This window comes from Acomys minous (genome assembly GCF_964271855.1).
Source record: "Acomys minous genome assembly, chromosome: 12".
Classification (NCBI taxonomy): Eukaryota; Metazoa; Chordata; class Mammalia; order Rodentia; family Muridae; genus Acomys; species Acomys minous.
Window position 1 is genome coordinate 101,992,439 of NC_140493.1, and position 18,423 is coordinate 102,010,861.

At 43.3% G+C, this 18,423-nt stretch overlaps 2 protein-coding genes across 3 annotated transcripts in view; both read right to left on the reverse strand.

Annotated features, from left to right (window-relative positions):
• The window catches only part of LOC311579463 (ABC-type organic anion transporter ABCA8A-like), a 59,889-nt gene extending 53,228 nt beyond the window's left edge, over positions 1-6,661 (reverse strand). The window contains exons 1-3 of one of the 2 annotated variants that reach the window (XM_084750083.1): positions 6,411-6,661; positions 2,259-2,360; positions 503-710 (exon numbers count right to left, since the gene is read on the reverse strand). In XM_084750083.1, coding sequence (XP_084606209.1) covers positions 503-710; positions 2,259-2,354 — 304 coding nt within the window. In that variant the 5' untranslated portion in view covers positions 2,355-2,360; positions 6,411-6,661. Of the gene's footprint in view, positions 1-502; positions 711-2,258; positions 2,361-6,410 lie in introns of those variants that run through there. The other variant, XM_084750084.1, reaches the window with a different exon arrangement.
• Positions 6,662-11,817: 5,156 nt separating this feature from the next.
• ABCA9 (ATP binding cassette subfamily A member 9) overlaps positions 11,818-18,423 on the reverse strand; it is a 72,628-nt gene continuing 66,022 nt past the window's right edge. Inside the window, exons 38-39 of the mRNA XM_084750082.1 lie at positions 14,495-14,550; positions 11,818-13,782 (exon numbers count right to left, since the gene is read on the reverse strand). Of these exons, the coding sequence (XP_084606208.1) occupies positions 13,684-13,782; positions 14,495-14,550 (155 nt within the window). The 3' untranslated portion in view covers positions 11,818-13,683. The remainder of the gene's footprint in view (positions 13,783-14,494; positions 14,551-18,423) is intronic.

Consider the following 18,423-nt stretch of genomic DNA (forward strand, 5'->3'; position numbering starts at 1 on the left):
ATGAGGTGCTCAAGAGATGGTTCTGTGGGTGAGTATGTTTGCCCTAAGTGCCCTCAGTCCCAATTCCCAGAACCCACACCAAAATCCAGACATGGCTAGACAAGCCTGTAACCCCATCTATTGGAAGACATAGATAGAGGGATCCACTCAACCTGACAGCCAAGACAGACGCAGTCCAGTGCAGTGAGAGACTGTCTCAAGGCAGAAAGGTAGAGAATGAGAGTGGAAAGCACCCTACATCCTTTTCAGGCTTCTGGGGTCTTCCACATGGATGCTAATGTACATGGAACACACACCGCACACATGCACACACCCGCACATGCACAGGCATCCGCATCTGCCTGTACACACACACACACACACACACACACACACACACACACACACACACACACACACACACAGTCCAGAGCTTATCAAGTGAACTATACGTTAAACAGTGAGTGGGCATAACCAAGGGACCTAGGAAGAGAGATTCCTTCTAATTTAGCAGAAAACTCACCTGTCATGTAGGAGGCCAAGGAGACTTTATTCATTATACTCTGAGTTGTTGGGGTGACAGGTGTGTACGCAATTACAAAGGTGGTGGAGTCATTAAATGAGTCAATACGTCCCAGGTCCACATCAGGCAGCAAGGAAAAGTCATTAACTTCGTGAACTCTAGGAAATATAGATGAGCTGAATAGTATAATTGCTGTGTACAGGAATTCCTACAAGCCAGACAAAAACAACAAAGATGGCTGTGATTTCAAATAAGTCAAGCACAATCAGCTTTTCCATAAAGCTATGATTTTTTTCTATCTAAATTTCCAACTTCTCTGTCTCCTAGTATAGATTTTTTAAAAACATCCAGTCTATAGAAATTAAGCATTTCCTGTACGTCTCAAGACTTTTTTTTTTTAATATTATCTTGCTATGTGCCCTGAGCAGACTTTGAACTTGTGACTCTCAAGCCTCATGTCCCAACTGCAGGGACACAGCCACCTCTAGGGAATTTTGGATAGAAGTGAACTTTACTCCTCTAATGTCAGGGGATGAATTGAATTTAGAAAATGCAGTAGCAGGCTGTGACAGGGTGCAAATTCCCTGCAGCACTCTACAGTTTGGTCTTGCTGCAAGAACCCACGGATGGAGACAGTTCCAAGACACTGATAATTTAACAGTTGTTATTGCCTTAGCATTGTTGGTTTAATAATAATTACAACTTTGTCATATTTTTAACTGCAGGATAGAAAATGCAACAAAGAAGCAAGGACCTCAGAATACTGCCCCAACTTGACAGGTGTCCACACCTATAAGCTAAAACAGGGAATCACTTTAAAAGTTTTTTTTTTAATTTCCAAAATGCGTGCATGAACGTGTGTATATGTGCATGCACACACATGCACAAGTACCACAGTACACATGCAGAAGTCAGTGACTACCCATAGCGGTCGGTTCTCACTTTTTGCATAACGTGAGTTTAGGGATCAGGTTGATGTGCTCAAGCTTGGATGTGAAGCTTTTACCTCCCTACACCCCAAGCCATCTTATCAACACTGATGTTCTCCTCCTCTGTGCCCCCCCCCGCAATGCTTAGCTTTAAAAAACTTACTGAATATGTACTTAGTATAATCACAATTTAGTTACCAAATGCTACCTGGCTACACAATCTGATACTTAAATGGAAAGATTTTTCTTCATAAAGACTCTGTGTTCTTAAGAAACTAAACATCTTTTGAAGAGAGAAAAAGGTGCAGAAGTCAAGCCGTCTGTGGGCATCCGTTAGCACACTTGGTGTCTCTTTGACCTGCTACTTTTCCCCCCTTTTTAAAAAAAAATATACTTTATTAATTTATTCATATTACATCTCTATTGTTATTTCCATTCCTTGTGTCCTCCCATTCTTCCCTCCCTCCCATTTTCCCCTTATTCCCCTCCCCTATGACTGTGACTGAGGGGGACCTCCTCCCCCTGTATGTGCTCATAGGGTATCAAGTCTCTTCTTGGTAGCCTGCTATCCTTCCTCTGAGTGCCACCAGGTCTCCCCATGCAGGGGACGTGGTCAAATATGGGGCACCAGAGTTCATCTTGGTCACTGAGCAAAAGTTTTAAATGCCTTTGTAAGACTTTAGGGCATTTCTCCTGTTCTCCTTATTTGGCACCCTCCTTTGTTACACCTGTCCCCTAACGAGTGTCCTCCTGCTTCTGTGGAGAGGCATGTTGTCTCTTTCAGGGAGGATCGTCGTGTTTGCTCACAGGGGAGGCCCGAGTCTTACCAAAAAGGTGTCTCTTTTCATTCTCTTTTTCCTAAGCAGGTTCTTGCACAATAAAGCCCATGTTTGTTGGCACACACTTATCTCTCTGTTAACCATTTTGGTCTGTTAAGTAAGAGACAAAGAGAAGGGTCAATAAATACTAAGATCTTAAAAGAAAATTTTCTGCAGTTGTCAGAGCAGGATGGCCCTTTATTCTCAAGGAAATGCTCTGGTTCTGGGAATTCCTGGCTTATCCACTGGCTATCTCTTCTATTTCCTTCTTCTTGTCTCCTCTTGTCACATCTAGACTCTTTCCTTAAATGGCATGCGGTTTTTATTTCATAAATAAATTAACCTTCTAGTTTGTATAATACATAGTCATTTAGAGAGAGAGAGAGAGAGAGAGAGAAATCTAGGCTTAGATGTCATATACATATATAGTGTGTGTGTGTGTATATATATAGATAGATAGATAGATAGATAGATAGATAGATAGATAATAGATTAACATATATCGTACAAGGTAAGGGGTAGGCTAATTTAATATGAGCAGACTACCATGTTCACTTTTCCTGGGAGAAAAAATTAATCTATGGAAACATTGAACAGTTGAAGTAGGGTACACAACTGAATTTTGCACCTGAACCGTTTCTTTTCTAACACTATAAGGAAAACAATATCACGGACAGTATTGGTGCCCTGTGCATATATGGGAGACTGTATCTAGAAGAATTGAAAGTACAGGGTGAGGAGTAGAATCCTCTCAGTTCTTGTTACTGTTGCAAAGAAATTTTGTTCTGTTCTATAATAATGAAGACATTTTTGTACATATATTATGAGATGAATATGTATATTAATTGGTTCCACAGGCTGCCATGGGAAAGCCACATTGAGTTTGGGCGTGTGCTTGAGGTGGTGAAAGTGAGGTTCAAATGGGCCTTAGCTGGTTTAAAACTCATGAGCTCTGACCTAACGTCTTCAGCTTTCTGCTGGCGATCATCTTGGGGAATCGATAGGACACAGATTATAAAGGAAGCAGCTGTCATTTTAACGGGGTAGGCATGCTGTGTAAAAGTGTGTTTGATTGGGTGGGAGAAGCCGGAGATGGGAAGACATGGTGTTCAGTGTTAGCAAGTTTGAGGAGACAGCCCCCAAGGGAGTCCGATGACAACCAGAACGTTTCCCATACTCCTCCCTGATAAAGGATGCTGATTAAGGTAGGCGCCATGCCTAATAATTTCACACTAAGTGCCTGAGGAGGGTACCATTATCCAAGGTATACTTGGTTCCCAGTCAGTAAAGAAGTCAAGAATTTGACAACTTTTTATAGTAGTGTTTAACTTTTTGCAGCATAACTCTACACTTTGGAAAATTTTCTCTGAAGCAGTCGTCTTCAGAGAGGGAATAAAAATGTTCCTTCCTCACAAATAACGTGAGAGATGCTGCCTGCCAGGAATGACTTGGGAGGATAAGGTTCTTTCTAATGCTGACAAGCACCTAAAGCAAGCCAGAACCTGTCTGCACCACGGGGATTTCCATGGAAGGTCATGTCATGGCTCAGTGTAGGCTCGGTATTTGACAGGTCTAGTCGACCTACACCTGGGAGAATAGTAACCAAGAATAGGCTAGCCCTTGAAGACTTTGGAAGGAGCCCTGGGCACGAGAAGCCATGAAACAGAGCGCACACACAGAGCTGCCCCTCCAGCAGAGACTGCAAATCAACCTGAGCATTTATCACTTGTAGCAAAAAGTGTTCGCCCAGCCTGTAGGGAAGAATGAGATTTCAGAATTTTGCTCATGCATTCATCCAGGCTTTTCAGGGAAATCTAAAGAACAATGCACAACTGTGTCAACATCTGGCCACCCAAAGATTTAAAAAGAAAAAAAGAAAAGAAAATGAATGCGAGAGAAGTGCAGAGACACAGACCAATCCATTTACTTTCTGGAATTGGCCTCCTCCATTGTGTGGTCTAGTGATTTCAAGACCTGTGCAGGCAAGTGCAAGCAAGTGGCATGCCAAGCAACATGAACTCTTGCAGCCTTGCATACAGACTGTGTAAACAGCAAGCTGGAAACTCAGTTGGAGTTTCTGTGTTTCAAAGCTGAAGCGATTTCTCCATACCCTTTGGTAAACCTCAGACTCTATTTGCAAGGCCTTTGTGTGACTAAATGATGCTCACATATTAGTGAGGGATCATTTTACTGATTCACGCTGAATCTGTGAATCTGCAAAGTGGTTAGACATTAAAGGCCCTTGCTACCAAGCCTAGCAACTCAGATTCTTAAGACTCACGTGTTGGAGGGAAAGGGCTGACTCCCACACTTTGCCTCTGACTTCCACACATATGTCAGGACAGACACAAACCTCCCTTTCCTCTCCTCTGCCTCACCCCAATCCAATAAACAATTTTTAAATTGTTTAAAGTCTGATGTAAATGTAAATTGTATGCCTAAAAAAATACATTTACAGCCGCATCTAAATTTAGCATTTGATCAAAGAGCTGGGTCCTATAGCTGAACCAAGCCGACACATGAAATTATCTGTCACATGTCGGGATTTATAGAGATATTTTATTCTAGCAGAACAGTCCCTACAGAGAGACGTTTCAGCACACCGTTGACTATAATATCTTTCCATACTCAACCAAGAAATCACATACAAATCCAGTTTGTCGGGCTTTTCTGGAAAGCTGCACACAAAGAAAACAAACCAGGATAAGTCTTCATTAAGTTCATTAAACCTTCAAATTGTGGAAAGGAAGAGCTTGCTTAGACCGAATTACACAATCAAATTACTTTAGAGGGACATCAGTTTTCTGGGAAGCATGCCAGGGCCCCTGCTTCCATTGTGGTGTTGTATGCAGGCCTGTGTCAATTGGCTCTTAGGTCATAATAGTTTCTAGAAGTAACCATTTTACCAACATGTTGGCTCATACTGGTCCACAGAGTTGTTATGGGTTATTAGCATATGGACAAAGAATAGACGTTTTCCTTCGTGATTCTCTCATCCCATTCATGGGCCTATTGCCCAGGATAAAAGTTCAGGTGAAGAGTTCAGGGAATAGTCCTTTTGGGCAGGAACACAGTAGTTACTCACAAGGTATTTCCAGAAAAGAAAACAACATATGGCTATTAAGTGAGGCTTAGAGGCAAGATGTGGTACCGAAGGATGGAGAAAAGAAGTCAGAAAGCCCATTGACTGACAAGTGGAGAGAGGAACGTAGTATCAGCAAAAATAAATGTTTTAGGTCAGGATGCCCACGAGTCCCGAGAGTTGCTCCTGGCAACGTGGGCATTCTTACAGAGTTGGGAGAGCTTGACGCAGCCCAGGGAGCAGCCACAGCCCTTTTGTAGCCAGAAGAACTGAGTCTAACTTCCAACCCCAGAGCTCTGCTATAAATCAGTTTTGCAGCCTAAATAAGCTCATTAAAACATCGCTCCTGCTTGCTTTCCCTCCTTTCTCTGACTCCTAGATGCTTGCTAGCTCATGTACAAATAAAAATGAAGGCTTTACTTTAGCATGAGCAAATATTACTGACCCGCTATGCCAGTCAACAAGACCCTGTTTGCTCCAAACGCCTGCAGACAGCAAAGGACATGATGTTTGAAATAATAGCATTGTAATGAAATGACATGTCTCGATGTGATTCAATGCATCGTACCCAACAAATAAAAACATGCAGGCAAGTATATTACATTAAAAAAAAACACATAAGTTTGAGAATGGCAGGCTGTGATATAAAAAACATTTCTCTATATGTCATTCTAAAAAATTCTCAGCATTAGAGAAAGTGGATGGAAAATGCTTGCAAATTATTGTACAATAAAAACACGTGTGTGTATAACTGTAGCTTAACTGCAGACTCACGTTCAGATTCACATAGTAAATGCTTCCAGAAGACCTCCTCACATTTCTCATGATTACTAATGCATTGCTGGCACGTTCCCACATTTTTTTTTTCTACTTAAAACAACAAGACATGGTGATACCTTTAAAATGCTTTTCCTGTAGACCACGTGAAAATTAAACCAGAAACACTAAACTCACTGCTTAAAAGGAAAAGGAAAAAAAAAAAACCCCACATATTTTGTAGCTAAGATTTGTCATTGAGTAAACGAAATCTCATTTACAATTACATAATACAAAGAAAACAGAAGCAGAAGTGAACTTACTTTGGGGATGTCTGAAGACGGTGTCCTAGAGACGTACGTGTTGCCCTGTCTCCTTGCCTCTGTCCTTTCCCGTCCCAGTCACATCTGTACTGTGCTCATTCTGTTTGTCTGCTTTGAGCATTCCAAGTCAGACTGACCGCTTCTGGAGGAAGGCTGTGGTTGTAATTTTCTTGGCCTGCTGAGCGTTGTATCCACGTGACCACTCTTGAACAAATCTCTCTCTCTCTCTCTCTCTCTCTCTCTCTCTCTCTCTCTCTCTCTCTCTCTCTCTCTGTCTGTCTTTTTTTATTGACTTCCAGCTAAGTTCCCACAGCACAGAATTGCCAGCTCTACTTCTTTGACTGATTATAGTGTCATGACAAGCCGTGTTGTAGAGGGAATGCAAATTTGCAACTGTTCAATGCCCTTCCCGAAAAGAAATTGGTAGGTTTAAAAAAAAAACTCAGGGCTCTGAACTTTCCCTCCGATGCCGATGCTGAGTCAGATACAAGCTTCCAACAGCAGAGAAAGCACTATCTTGATTTTTTTCTTTCTATGTCATATCTTTCGTCCTGTTTACGTCATCGGTTCCTGATGTTAACGGCATCAGCTAATGGGCTCCACCTTCAGAATGTGTGTAATGTCACGGGCCCTGGGGAACAGGTCTCAGAACAACAGTGAGCTATTACATAAGAGATTGAAAATCTAAGCTAAGGCAACCATAAAAGGGCATTTTCTCTTGCTAAAACAAGCCATAATTTAATATGAGTTATTAGTAAAGAAAGAAGTGTAAGCCACCTGCCAGCTAATATTTATAAAATTTCATTTCATTTATATACCTATAAAAGTGAAAGTGAAAATTAATTTCTGTGTGTCAGCATGCTTTCAAAATACAAATCTACAAAAATTATTTCTGACTTCAGATAATATTCCCTGTGTGTTCTAAGATTACACAATGAAACCTGTCAGATTTTTGACCTCTAAGAAATAAATACAGTTGAATCTGAGGTCTTTACGTACTCAGAATTCTGAGACTATTTCTGTATTGCTAGTGGAAATAAACTCTGGGGAGTCGGCTGCTCAGTAAAAATTCATGGCCATATTTTTGTTCTGGTTTTAAGCTTGTCTGTCAAGACACTCAAAGAAATGGCTCTTTCTTCTGTAGCTACCGCTGTCACCCTTGAGAAGAGCTTTTAGTTCCAGAAGGCTGCACTTGCTTTGTCAAAGCTTTTATTGAGTGAGCCCCGCTTAGTTGAACTTTGTTTAATTTTCCCTCACAGAGATGTTTTCAGGTTATTGTGCAAGACACCACTGGGGCCTCTGCTGTCTTGTAAACATACGAAGAGCCATGAGCTACGACATAAAGTGTGGTTGCGACATTTGCACTACAGTATTTAATATTGACCATTTTTTTTATACCAACTCACTAACTTGTTCTAAAGCAGTATATATATATTAGGTTGGCCCAGTGTTCTGAGAGCAAAAACCTGAAACTCCTATATTAAGAAAACTTAGGAATTTTTTTGTTCATTTTTTTGTTTTTGTTTTTGTTTGAAGATGATAGCCAAGTCATTGGCTTGATGCATGACTTGGTTTAATTTAAAAATGTCTGCAGTGGTTCTCAACCTTCCTAATGTTGCAACCCTTTCATACAGTTCCTCGTGCTGTGGTGACCCCAACCAAAAAAAATTAGTTTTGTTGCTACTTCATAACCACAATTTTTCTACTGTTACAAATCATAATGTAAATATCCGATGTGCAGGATATCTGATCTACAACCCTTGCGAAAAGATCATTTGCCCTGCAGAGGGGTCGTGACCCACAGTTTGAGGAAAAACTACTTTAACAGTTTATCAGCTCCCTGAACAAGAATCATTTATTTCAGGTTTTTAAACATGGCCTTTTCTTGGCCTGAATTACTGCTCTAGTCAATGTAATCCTAAGTCATTGCTTTAATAAACAATTCTAAAATTTCGAGTGTCTTAATATCACCAAGTGTTTTGTGGTTCAGCTTTCTTCTTTATTGTTCCTCCACTTCTCTTCCTTCTCTCGTGACAACAGAGTTTTCAAAAACAGAGAGCATCATTCTCCTGCTCAGAACCTCAGCAACTTCCTTCTTTTCCCCAGAAGCAGCACTGGGGGAGGTGATTTTCTGTTCCCTACACAGAGGATCTCCTTATAATACCAAGTGTGCCCAGAAACATAACAGACTCTATGGAGGGACGGCATCCCATAGAAGAAGATACATCTTTCATGGGCCATTTTTAATATGTATCTTTTTGTTATTTCATTGACAGTTTCATATAATTATATAATCCTTTTTCTGTTTTGTTTTTGCGATAGGGTTTCTCTGTGTTACCTTGGCTGTCCTGGACTCAGGCTACAGACCAAGCTGGCCTCAAATTCACAGAGATCCGCCTGCCTCTGCCTCCCTGAGTGCTGGGCTTAGGGGTGTGGCCACTACGCCCAGTTTATATAACAAATTTAAGTGGTTTGCAGCCCCTCGTTCCCTCTCATCTCCATGGCCACCAACTGCCACTGAAACCCTTCTTTCCGACACCCGCCCCTCCTGCTTTCATATCATCTTTTTATGTGTGATCCCCTGAGCTTAACTAAAGATTGTTGCCCAAGTGCACTGAAAAGTTATTTTCTGGAGCTACCACAGCGTCACAGTGGCTATACCACTGAGGAAAATGGCATCCTCTCCTCCAACAGCTGCCTACCGCTCCGGGAGCTGGGGTCCTTTTTGGACCCTGCATTCTACAGCTCCAAATGCAAAGGCAGCAGGTGCCTTGCAATATTGCTAACAGCATTTTCTAAAAACAATCAATTGATTCACAGAAATGACTATGTAGTATGACTCCTTAGTCGTCTAAATGTTGGTGATGTTGCCCATTACTGTGCTATGCTTTTGAAATGAACGTAGTTCTGAAACTCTGTATGGATCGAGTCTGTTGTCTTGTTTTCCTTCACAGAGCTATGAGCTGTAAGTCCTTTTGATACGTTCTCGCTGTTTTAGCATTTTTCTTTTTCTTTTTTTCTTCCTTTCTTTTTAGCTTTGCAGCATCTTTTTTTAAATTCGTTTAGTTAGCCATTCACTTTACATCCCCACCATTGCCTTCTCCTTCCTCTCCACCCAGCCCCTCTCCTCCCTCCCTCTTTCTTTCCATATCCCTCCTCTCCTTCCCCTCAGAAAAGGGAATCCCTTCCCCCGAACTAACCCGCTTCAGCACATTCACATACATCAGGACTGAACAGATCCTTTTTCTTTTTTTTTTATATTCTCTTAATTTTTTTCCTTTATTAATTTATTCTTGTTACATCTCAATGGTTATCCCATCCCTTGTATCCTCCCATTCTTCCTTCCCTCCCATTTTCCCCTTATTCCCCTCCCCTATGACTGTTCCTGAGGGGGATGACCTCCCCCTGTATACGCTCATAGGGTATCAAGTCTCTTCTTGGTAACCTGCTGTCCTTCCTCTGAGTGCCACCAGGTCTCCCCCTCCAGGGGACATGGTCAAAGTTGAGGCACCAGAGTATGTGAGAAAGTCATATCCCACTCTCCACTCTACTGTGGAGAATGTTCTATCCATTGTCTAGATCTGGGTAGGGGTTTAAGGTTTACCGCCTATATTGTCCTTGGCTGGTGCCTTAGTTTGATATGTTCTCATGACAGTGTCTCCTGAGAAGCTTCTGTAAGGCAGGAGACACTGTCATGAGAACAGATCCTTTTTCAAAGTGTACTGGCAAGGCAGCCTACCAGGGAAAAGTGATTTTTAAAAAATCATGCATCCGAGATCATGTCAGAAATAGCCCTGCTCCCCTTTCTAGGGGACCTACATGGAGACCAAGCTGCCCATTGGGTACATCTGTGTAGGGAGCCTAGGACCAGTCCATGCATGGTCCTTGGCTGATGCTTCAGTCTCTGCTAGCCCCCCTGGGCCCAGGTTAGTTGGCACTGTTAGTCTTCTTGTGGAGTTCCTATCCTCTCCGGGTCCTTCTTTCTTTCTCCTCGTTCATCCACAAAGCTCCCTGTGCCCCCCAATGTTTAGCTGTGAGTCTCAGCATCTCTTTCTATCCCTTGCTGGGCGGAGCCTCTCAGAGGACAGCCATGCTAGGATCCCATCTGAAAACATAGCAGAGCGTCATTAATAGTGTCAGGGATTGGCTCTCTCCCATGGAGTGTGTCTCAGGTTGGGCCAGGCACTGGTTGCACATCCCCTCAACCTCCCGCTCTATCTTTATCCCTGCACATCTTGTAGTCATATAGATCAGGATAACCATGCTACAATTCGCAGACCCAAAGAAGCTAAGTAACACAGAAGGCCCAAGGGAGGATGCTTCAATCTCACTCAGAAGGGGAAATGTGACAGATAGTAGTTGGAGAGAGGGAACAGGATAGGAGAGGGAACGTTGAGGGAAATGAGGGTGGGGAGGGCAGGAGCTGGAGGACAGATGGCTTGCGGAGAGAACAGAAACTGTGGGTGGGGCATCTCTGAGACAGGCTGGAGACCTGTGACAGGGTTGGCTCCTGGGAGGATATGGGGGTGACTCCAGCAGAGGCCCCCCCTAGTATCCAGGCTCATGGAGACTCAAGACGACACCCTCTAACCAGACAGGACTCTTAGTGGAGAGAGGGGAACACCAACCCACCCACAAAAAAACTTAGACCACTGCCGCCCCCCAAAAAAGTTTTTTTATCATTTTTTCTTAACCTGGAGAAAGTACTATCCGGGTAGTAGAGTGGTCTATCCTACCAGCACATTCTCAGAGCGTTTCACTACAAGATTGTTCGCAGTGCCAATGCACAGTGTCTTAAAGGCCTGGTAATGAGAGGCTAACCACACTGTTCGGGTTTTTGGCTTAGTGCAAGAAACACTTATTCTAGTACTAACAAATACAGTGCTTTCACCTGGGTACGCGCTCAAACGACTGGAAGTCTTAACACAGAAATGTTTGCATATCCATATTTACTGCTAGAATATTCCCAATAACAAAGAAACAGAACTCGCCCAGGGTTCTAACAACAGATGAATGGGGAAGGAGGATGTGGTATAAATGCGGGGGTCGGGGGGTGGGGGGGGAGGGGAGGGAGGGGGAGGGGATTTTCTTCAGTTGTGAAGTAAAATAAAAGCATTTGCAGGAAAAAGGATGCAACTTACACTATTTGAAGTATCTCAGACTAAGACAATTTCCCCCTTATTTACGCTCATATGTAGATCCTAGATTCAGACTGTGTGAATCACATACACACACACATGCACGCATGCACACACACACAGACACACACACACAGACACACACACACAGACACACACACACACGTAGTCTAGATTATAAAATTAGAAAAAGGATCATGAAAGAGGTAAAGAAGATTGTTGTCCTGGTTGTTTTTATTAGTAGAACAGACACAATGAGCAAAAGCCACTTTAGGAGAAAGGGTTTTATTTTCGCTTACAGGCTACGGTCCATCATCTCCAAGGCAAGGCAGGAACTAAAGCAGAGGTCATGGAGGAGTGCTGCTTACTTGCTTGCTTGCCATGGTTTGCTCAGCTAGCTTCGTTACACATCCCAGATTCACTTGCCTAGAGTTGGTACCGCTGAGAGTGGGCCGGGTACCCTTCTACCAACTGGCAGTCAAGCAATTGGCTGGCGCTAGAGAGATGGACCCATCCTACGAACACTGGCTGCTCTTCCAGAGGACTTGGGTTCAATTCCCAGCACAAGGAGACTCAACACTGTATATAATTCCAGTCTCTAGGCATATGATGCCCTCTTCTGGTCTCTATGGGCATTGTGTGTGGGCAATGCACCGATAAACATGCAAAGGAAGTGCCTCACATACACGCTAACAGTTCCTCAACTAAGGCTCCCTTCTTCCGAGTAACTCTAGTCTGTGTCAAGCTGAGAAAGACTAATGAGTACAACTAAGGAGAGGACATAGAAGGCGGCTTTGGAATACATGCTACATAAAAGCTGAAGAGGGCCAGCGGGCACGAAGGTGACCAACGGGGGTAACTCAGGGGGACGAGGCGGAAAGGAGCAATACAGAAGGGTCAACAGAAAACAACGTATTTATGAGAATGCCACAATGAAGCCTGTTATATTTTTGTTTCGTTTTCATTTTTTCTGAGTGCAGATGTGTAGACATGTGCATGATACCACATGTGTGTGGGGGTCAGAAAGCAACTTGAGAGATGGTTCTCTTGGGGGTACCCAGAGTTAAATTCTGGTCACCAGGCTTGACAACAGGGTGCCTTCACCTCCTGAGCCAGTTTTTCTGGCCTCAAGTAAAGTGCTTTTAATGTATTGACTTATACCAATTAATTTGTCATTTATAAAGCCAGATAAATCAGCAGGGCCAGCATTAATGTCACTTTTTGAAAATTAAAGACTTGGAGTCTTTGCTTAAGATCTACTGTAAGAATTCTCATAAATTGAGGGCAATTGATATTCACATATACTGTGAAGATACAACCCTAGCATCAAAGCAAATGTTTTCCCATAACTGCCTGTAAATGTTTGGTTAATTAGTGACAATTATAGTCATAATAACAAAAATCTCATACATAAGGGTTCAGGGTAACTGTACTATGTTGCAGTAGATAGGTTGTAGCACTTACAGACTTGGTAAACAAAGACTTGCAAAGTTAACCCTTTTACCTAAGAGTACACCTTTGAATCATTTTTTGAAAATAAAAATTTCAGAAACGTTTCAAGTGCATATGTAAATATACACTCAGTCATTTAATTATTGCGAGCCTTTACTCCCACAAGTTTAAAGCTGTTTTTGTTGTCACAACAGACAAAACATTTCTCTGTAACTCAAAGTCTGCAAACTGTCAGAAAAGAAGAACCAATAAATGAAAAACAGGTCAGAGTGAGTTACAAAAAAAACCAAACAAACACTGTGCTGTTGGGAAACCCATTGATTCTTTCCTCCCTAAAATCAATACCGTTTAAACTATGCCTTACGTAGACAAGAAGGAAAGAAAATAGTTAATGTTTTGAAACTCAGGGGGAGAAAAATCGATCAGTCTCTGCAACTCAGAAGCATTGATAGTACTACGAATACATTTGAAAGCTTCATACTGCGCGAAAGGTCACTCGGTTGAGGGTACCCTGGCTGCGTGTTCTAGCCTGCTTCTCACTTTGGCCATTACTGAAAAAAATCCCGACACGAGTTTCAAAAATACTTAGTGCTACATCTGAGATAAGTAAGGCATGTCGATAGTATTAAATACTGTCTTTAAAGGAGACTCGAGCTTGGAGATAGAGAGGCTATTTCCGAGCTTCAAGGCTCTTCCTGTGGAAGGAGCTTCCACTTCACTGAGGAATCCAGTTCTTCTCCAAAGTCATCCAGCACCTGCTCCTTGGAGAGCTCCAGAAAGACCTGGAAGGAAGGAAGAAAGGAGAAGCATGCCACACTACCTTCTGTAGCAAATGACACAAAGGCTATATATACTGGTTATATGCTTTCTAAGCTTATTTGCTCTATTTTTTATTAATTTTATTCAGATTACAACTCAATTGTTATCCTGTCACTTGTATCCTCCTGTCCCTCCCCTCCCCTCCTGCTTTCACCCTATTCCCCTCCCCTAGGTCTATGACAGAGGGGGACCTCCTCCCCCACTATATGGTCATAGGCTATCAAGTCTCGTCTTGGTAGCCTGCTTGTCCTCTCTTTGAGTGCCATCAGGCCTCCCCACCAAGGGGAGGTGGTCAAGTATGGGGCACCAGAGTTCATGTTTTTGCATGTGTATGCATGCATGTATTGGCGTCCATGTGTGCGGGTATCTGTGGAGGCCTGAAGTTGTTGCCAGGCTTCCTCTTCAGTGGCTCTGCATACTACAGCTACAGAGTCATGGGCACCCAGTTGAAGCTACAGCTCCCCAGGCAGCTAGCTCAGGTAGCCTGCTTGCCCTGATTAAGGATTTCACCTCTGCTTCTGCCGTGCTAGAACTACAGGAGTCAGTCACGCGCGCTCTGTCTTATGTGGATTCTAGGGATGCTAACTTGTTCAGAGAGTGCTTTGTCCACTGAGCCATCTCCCCTGCTCTAAACTTGATTTTCAGGATGATATGCAATCTTTTAAAATCACCTACCTGCTCCAGAGTGGACTGTGAGAGGCTGTAGTCTTCCAAGTCAAAGTTCTCCTTCACTGTGTAAGGATGAACAGCCATTAGGAATGCATATTTTAATTCAAGGAATTTTACCAACTTATGTACACAAAGGACACACAAATAGTAACAATGTAAGATAATAGCTGGTTTTGCGTTAACTACTGGAAAGTAAATACGCCATTTGGTCATATAAAAAGATAGAAACACTGTTTTGTTTCTTGAGAGTTTTGGCAAAGGCACTAGAGGATAGAAAAGAAGAATAAGGGTCACCAGAACAGTGAGATGAAATAAAGCTAAGACATCAGAAGGCTTTTAAAGATAGACTTTCCGGTATTCCAGAGAGGCAGACTTCCTGGAACATTAATCCTGTGCTGGAAATCTCCCATGCACCTCCTACATCTGCCCTTCTTTTTCCTGCCCCAGAGGCTGGTGCTAAGCAATGTGTACCCGTGGGTTTTAGGCAGGAGGAGGTGGGGGAGAAAAAGGGTCATGGAGTTTCTTTTATCTTTTCTTTTTTCTTTTAAAGTTTATTTATTTTTAATTTATTCATTTCACATCCCTATTGCAGTCCCCTCCTTCCTCTCCTCCGGATCCCACACTCTCTCCCCATTTCCCCTTTTCCCCTGCCACCACCCCTAGTCCTCAGAAAGGGAGAGCCCTACTTCCTTACCACGAATATATCCCAGCCTATCAAGTATAATCAAGACTGCCTGAATCCTCTTCCTCTGTGGCCTTGCAAGGCCACCCTACGAGGGGGAAATGATCAACGAATAGGCAATAGGGTCCACGTCGGAGGCAGCCCCTACTCCCCATATTATGGGGCTCACATAGAGACTGTGCTATGTATCGCCCACATCTGAGCAGGGGGTCTAGGTCCTCTCCATGCACTGTCATCAGTCTCTGTAGGTCCCCTGGGCCCAGATTTGTTGGCTCTGTTGGTCTTCTTGTGGAACTTCTGTCCCCTTCAGGTGCTTCTGTCCCCCAACTCTTCCCTGAGTTACCCTGAGCTCTGCTCCAAAGTTTGGCTGTGAGTCTCAGCATCTGCTTCGATCCCCTGCTGGGTGGAGTCTTTCAAAGGACCTCTGTGGTAGGCTCCTGCCCTGTTCCCTGTCTTCAGGCACTTCCAGTGTCTATTCTAACTGCCCTTCTGAATGAGCATTAAGCATCCTTCCAATGGCCCTCCCCGTTATGCCTGTGGACTGTAGTGTGCTTATCCTGTATTACACAGCTAATATCTGCTTGTGAGTATATACCATTCAGGTCTTTCTGGGTCTGGGTTAGCTCACTCAAGATGATCTTTTCTAGTTCCAACCATTTGCCTGAAAATTTCAAGATGTGTTTGTTTTTAATGGCTGGAGAGTATTCCATTGTGTAAATGTACGGCAACTTCTTTATCCATCCTTTGTTTGAAGGACAGCCAGGTTGTTTCCTGACACAAAGTCTCTTGACTGGCAGCCACTATTTCTCTCTCAAAGTAATAAATTCTACACCATTCTGCCTCAGGCTGCGTCTGTCTCTTTGGATCTAATGACAGTGGTAACCGTTGTGCTTATCTATAGTCTCAAGATGATGTGCTATGTTCCAGTGCCCATGATCAACCACGCTGCCGTGTTACCTCTTCTCTCTTCCCCTTACACTCTACCTGAAAGGGATTCCTAATATCAGCTTACAAGCCTAGGAGAGAACATAGTTAGAAGAGAGATTAAATAAATCCTGGCAACCTTCCTGGCTATTGGCAAGTGTGACCTGAGAGAGGAAAGACCCTGGAGTTGTGCTGGAGTTCGCATTACTCACATTTGACCTGGTGGTAAAGAAGAATGCATGCAGATGCTCATGGGGCATGCATTGATCCTCAACACCTCTGAGCCTAGCTCCTTCAGTAAGTATATTGGAGCTGAGACCATAATGGTGTCAGGAAACGAGGAAACGTTAACCGCATGCGTAAAGTTGGCACTTTGTGTCATCTTCCCGTAATGAGGTCGAAAATTGGCATTAAAAATTGTTTAAAAATTCCCCCAAGATAAGAATCTCAATGAGAGTGTACAGTGAGATAAGAAAAGGAAACCTCTATGGGTGACCCTAGCCATGTATCAAGAAGAAGACGCAAGCTGGGAAGTGTGAGTCTTCAATAGAAGGTGGTTGGCAAGGCTTGAAGCACAGCATGAGAAAGGGCATGAGGAATACTACAGTGTGACTCTGAAATGTCCTTCACTAGCTATCCAAACACTCCCCAGTTTGTGACACTAACTTGAAAGCTATAGGTAGCTTTAAGAGATGAGAGCTGCCTGGGGGAAGTAGGTCACTACAGGAGAGCCTTCAAGGACCATACTTACTCTTGGCTCTGAACTGTTTGCTCTGCTGCCGGTCTGACACAATGATGTAAGGAACCCTGGTAACGTGCTCCCACCTGTCATGCTTCTCCTGCTGTGATGGACTGCAATTGTCTGGGACCAGGAGCCAAGTTAAGCCTTTCCACCCATAAGTTATTTCTGGTATGTATTTGACCACAATAACACAGAGGTAATACTGAAACTGGTACCCAGAAGTGGGGTCATTTCTGTGATTAAACATGACTGTTTGGTCCTCAGACTTTAGAAATTGGTTTGTGGGAGAAATGTGGAAAACTTTGGGGAGAGGGCTAGAAAAGCCCTAGGGTGCTATAAAACAGAGCTTATGGGACCTTCTGGTGGAAGACCCGGATGACAGTAGACATGCATTGCAGCCAGTAAACGCTGTTCTATGAGGCCTCAGATGAAAACAAAGGCTCCACTGGGAGTTAGCCTAGAAGTCACTTATGTGACTTCTGGAAATGATGTCTGCTCCAGTCTGTGCCCTGAGATTTTGAATGAGGCTAAATTCAAGGTAATTGATTGATCAATTATGTGGGGGAGATTTTGGGGGACAAGGCAGCATTCAGAATACAGCATAAAAACGATTTTACAATGAGAGATGGGAACACGTGGAATAAATATTTCTGAAAAAGTGTGCATTTAAAGTTGCTGTAGACAAAGTCGGTGCAGAAAGAGTCGCTGTAACTGTTAGAGTCATTCGTGCTATGAAAGAGAAACAATGGGAAAAATAACAAAGTTGCCTTGAGGGACAGACTTCTTCCATAAAAGACCCCAAGGTAAGTGACTGAGTGGTAAGAGCATCAGCACCCTACTGATGCAGGATTAGGATCATGGAGAGAACCTTCTCGTTTCAGCTACCCAGGCACCCAGAGCCTGTTGCGGCCTCGGTGAAAGAGCAGCTGGCTATTTCTCAAGCCGACAGCAGAGCATGGAATCATTCGCGTGGCGCGCAAGTTTTGCATGCGCTCATAATGCAAAAGTTACAGAGTGACTGGGGCTTGGGCCAAGGTTCCTGAGAAACGTGTAGGAGGCCAGGCAATGTGTAGTAGGGTCAGATTCCTGGGCAGAACACGCATGAAGCTTTGAAGTGTGGTGCCTATGTTGTGGTGAAGACTTTAGTGTGTTGCAGATGCCAGAGGTGAAGAACACCTACAGAGGGGAGCTGCAGACACTGAGTAGAACAGGGCAGGGAAGGAGGTGAAATGAGCTACCGACGGCAGCCAATAGGGAGGAGGAAACCAAATTCTGTAAGCAGTTGCCTCATGCCAAAACATGCTCTGGATGTCTTGACACGTAGCTACAATAATCAATGTGACTTGCTGTGTGGTTTTTTGGTTTTGTGCGATTTCGGCTAGCTATCTTTCTGTTACTCACCTTTAAGTAGAAATATTTTTTCTGAGCCATCATTTATTGGGCGTCTGTAGCTTTCTTTTTTATTTTACTAGGGCTCACAGTTCAGTTTTCTTAGAGTCTTATGAAAGACATTTGCACAGTATTGGGACTTTTAAGGGTTAAGGGGACTTTTGAACTTAGTCTGAATGCCTTTTGCACTTTGAGATG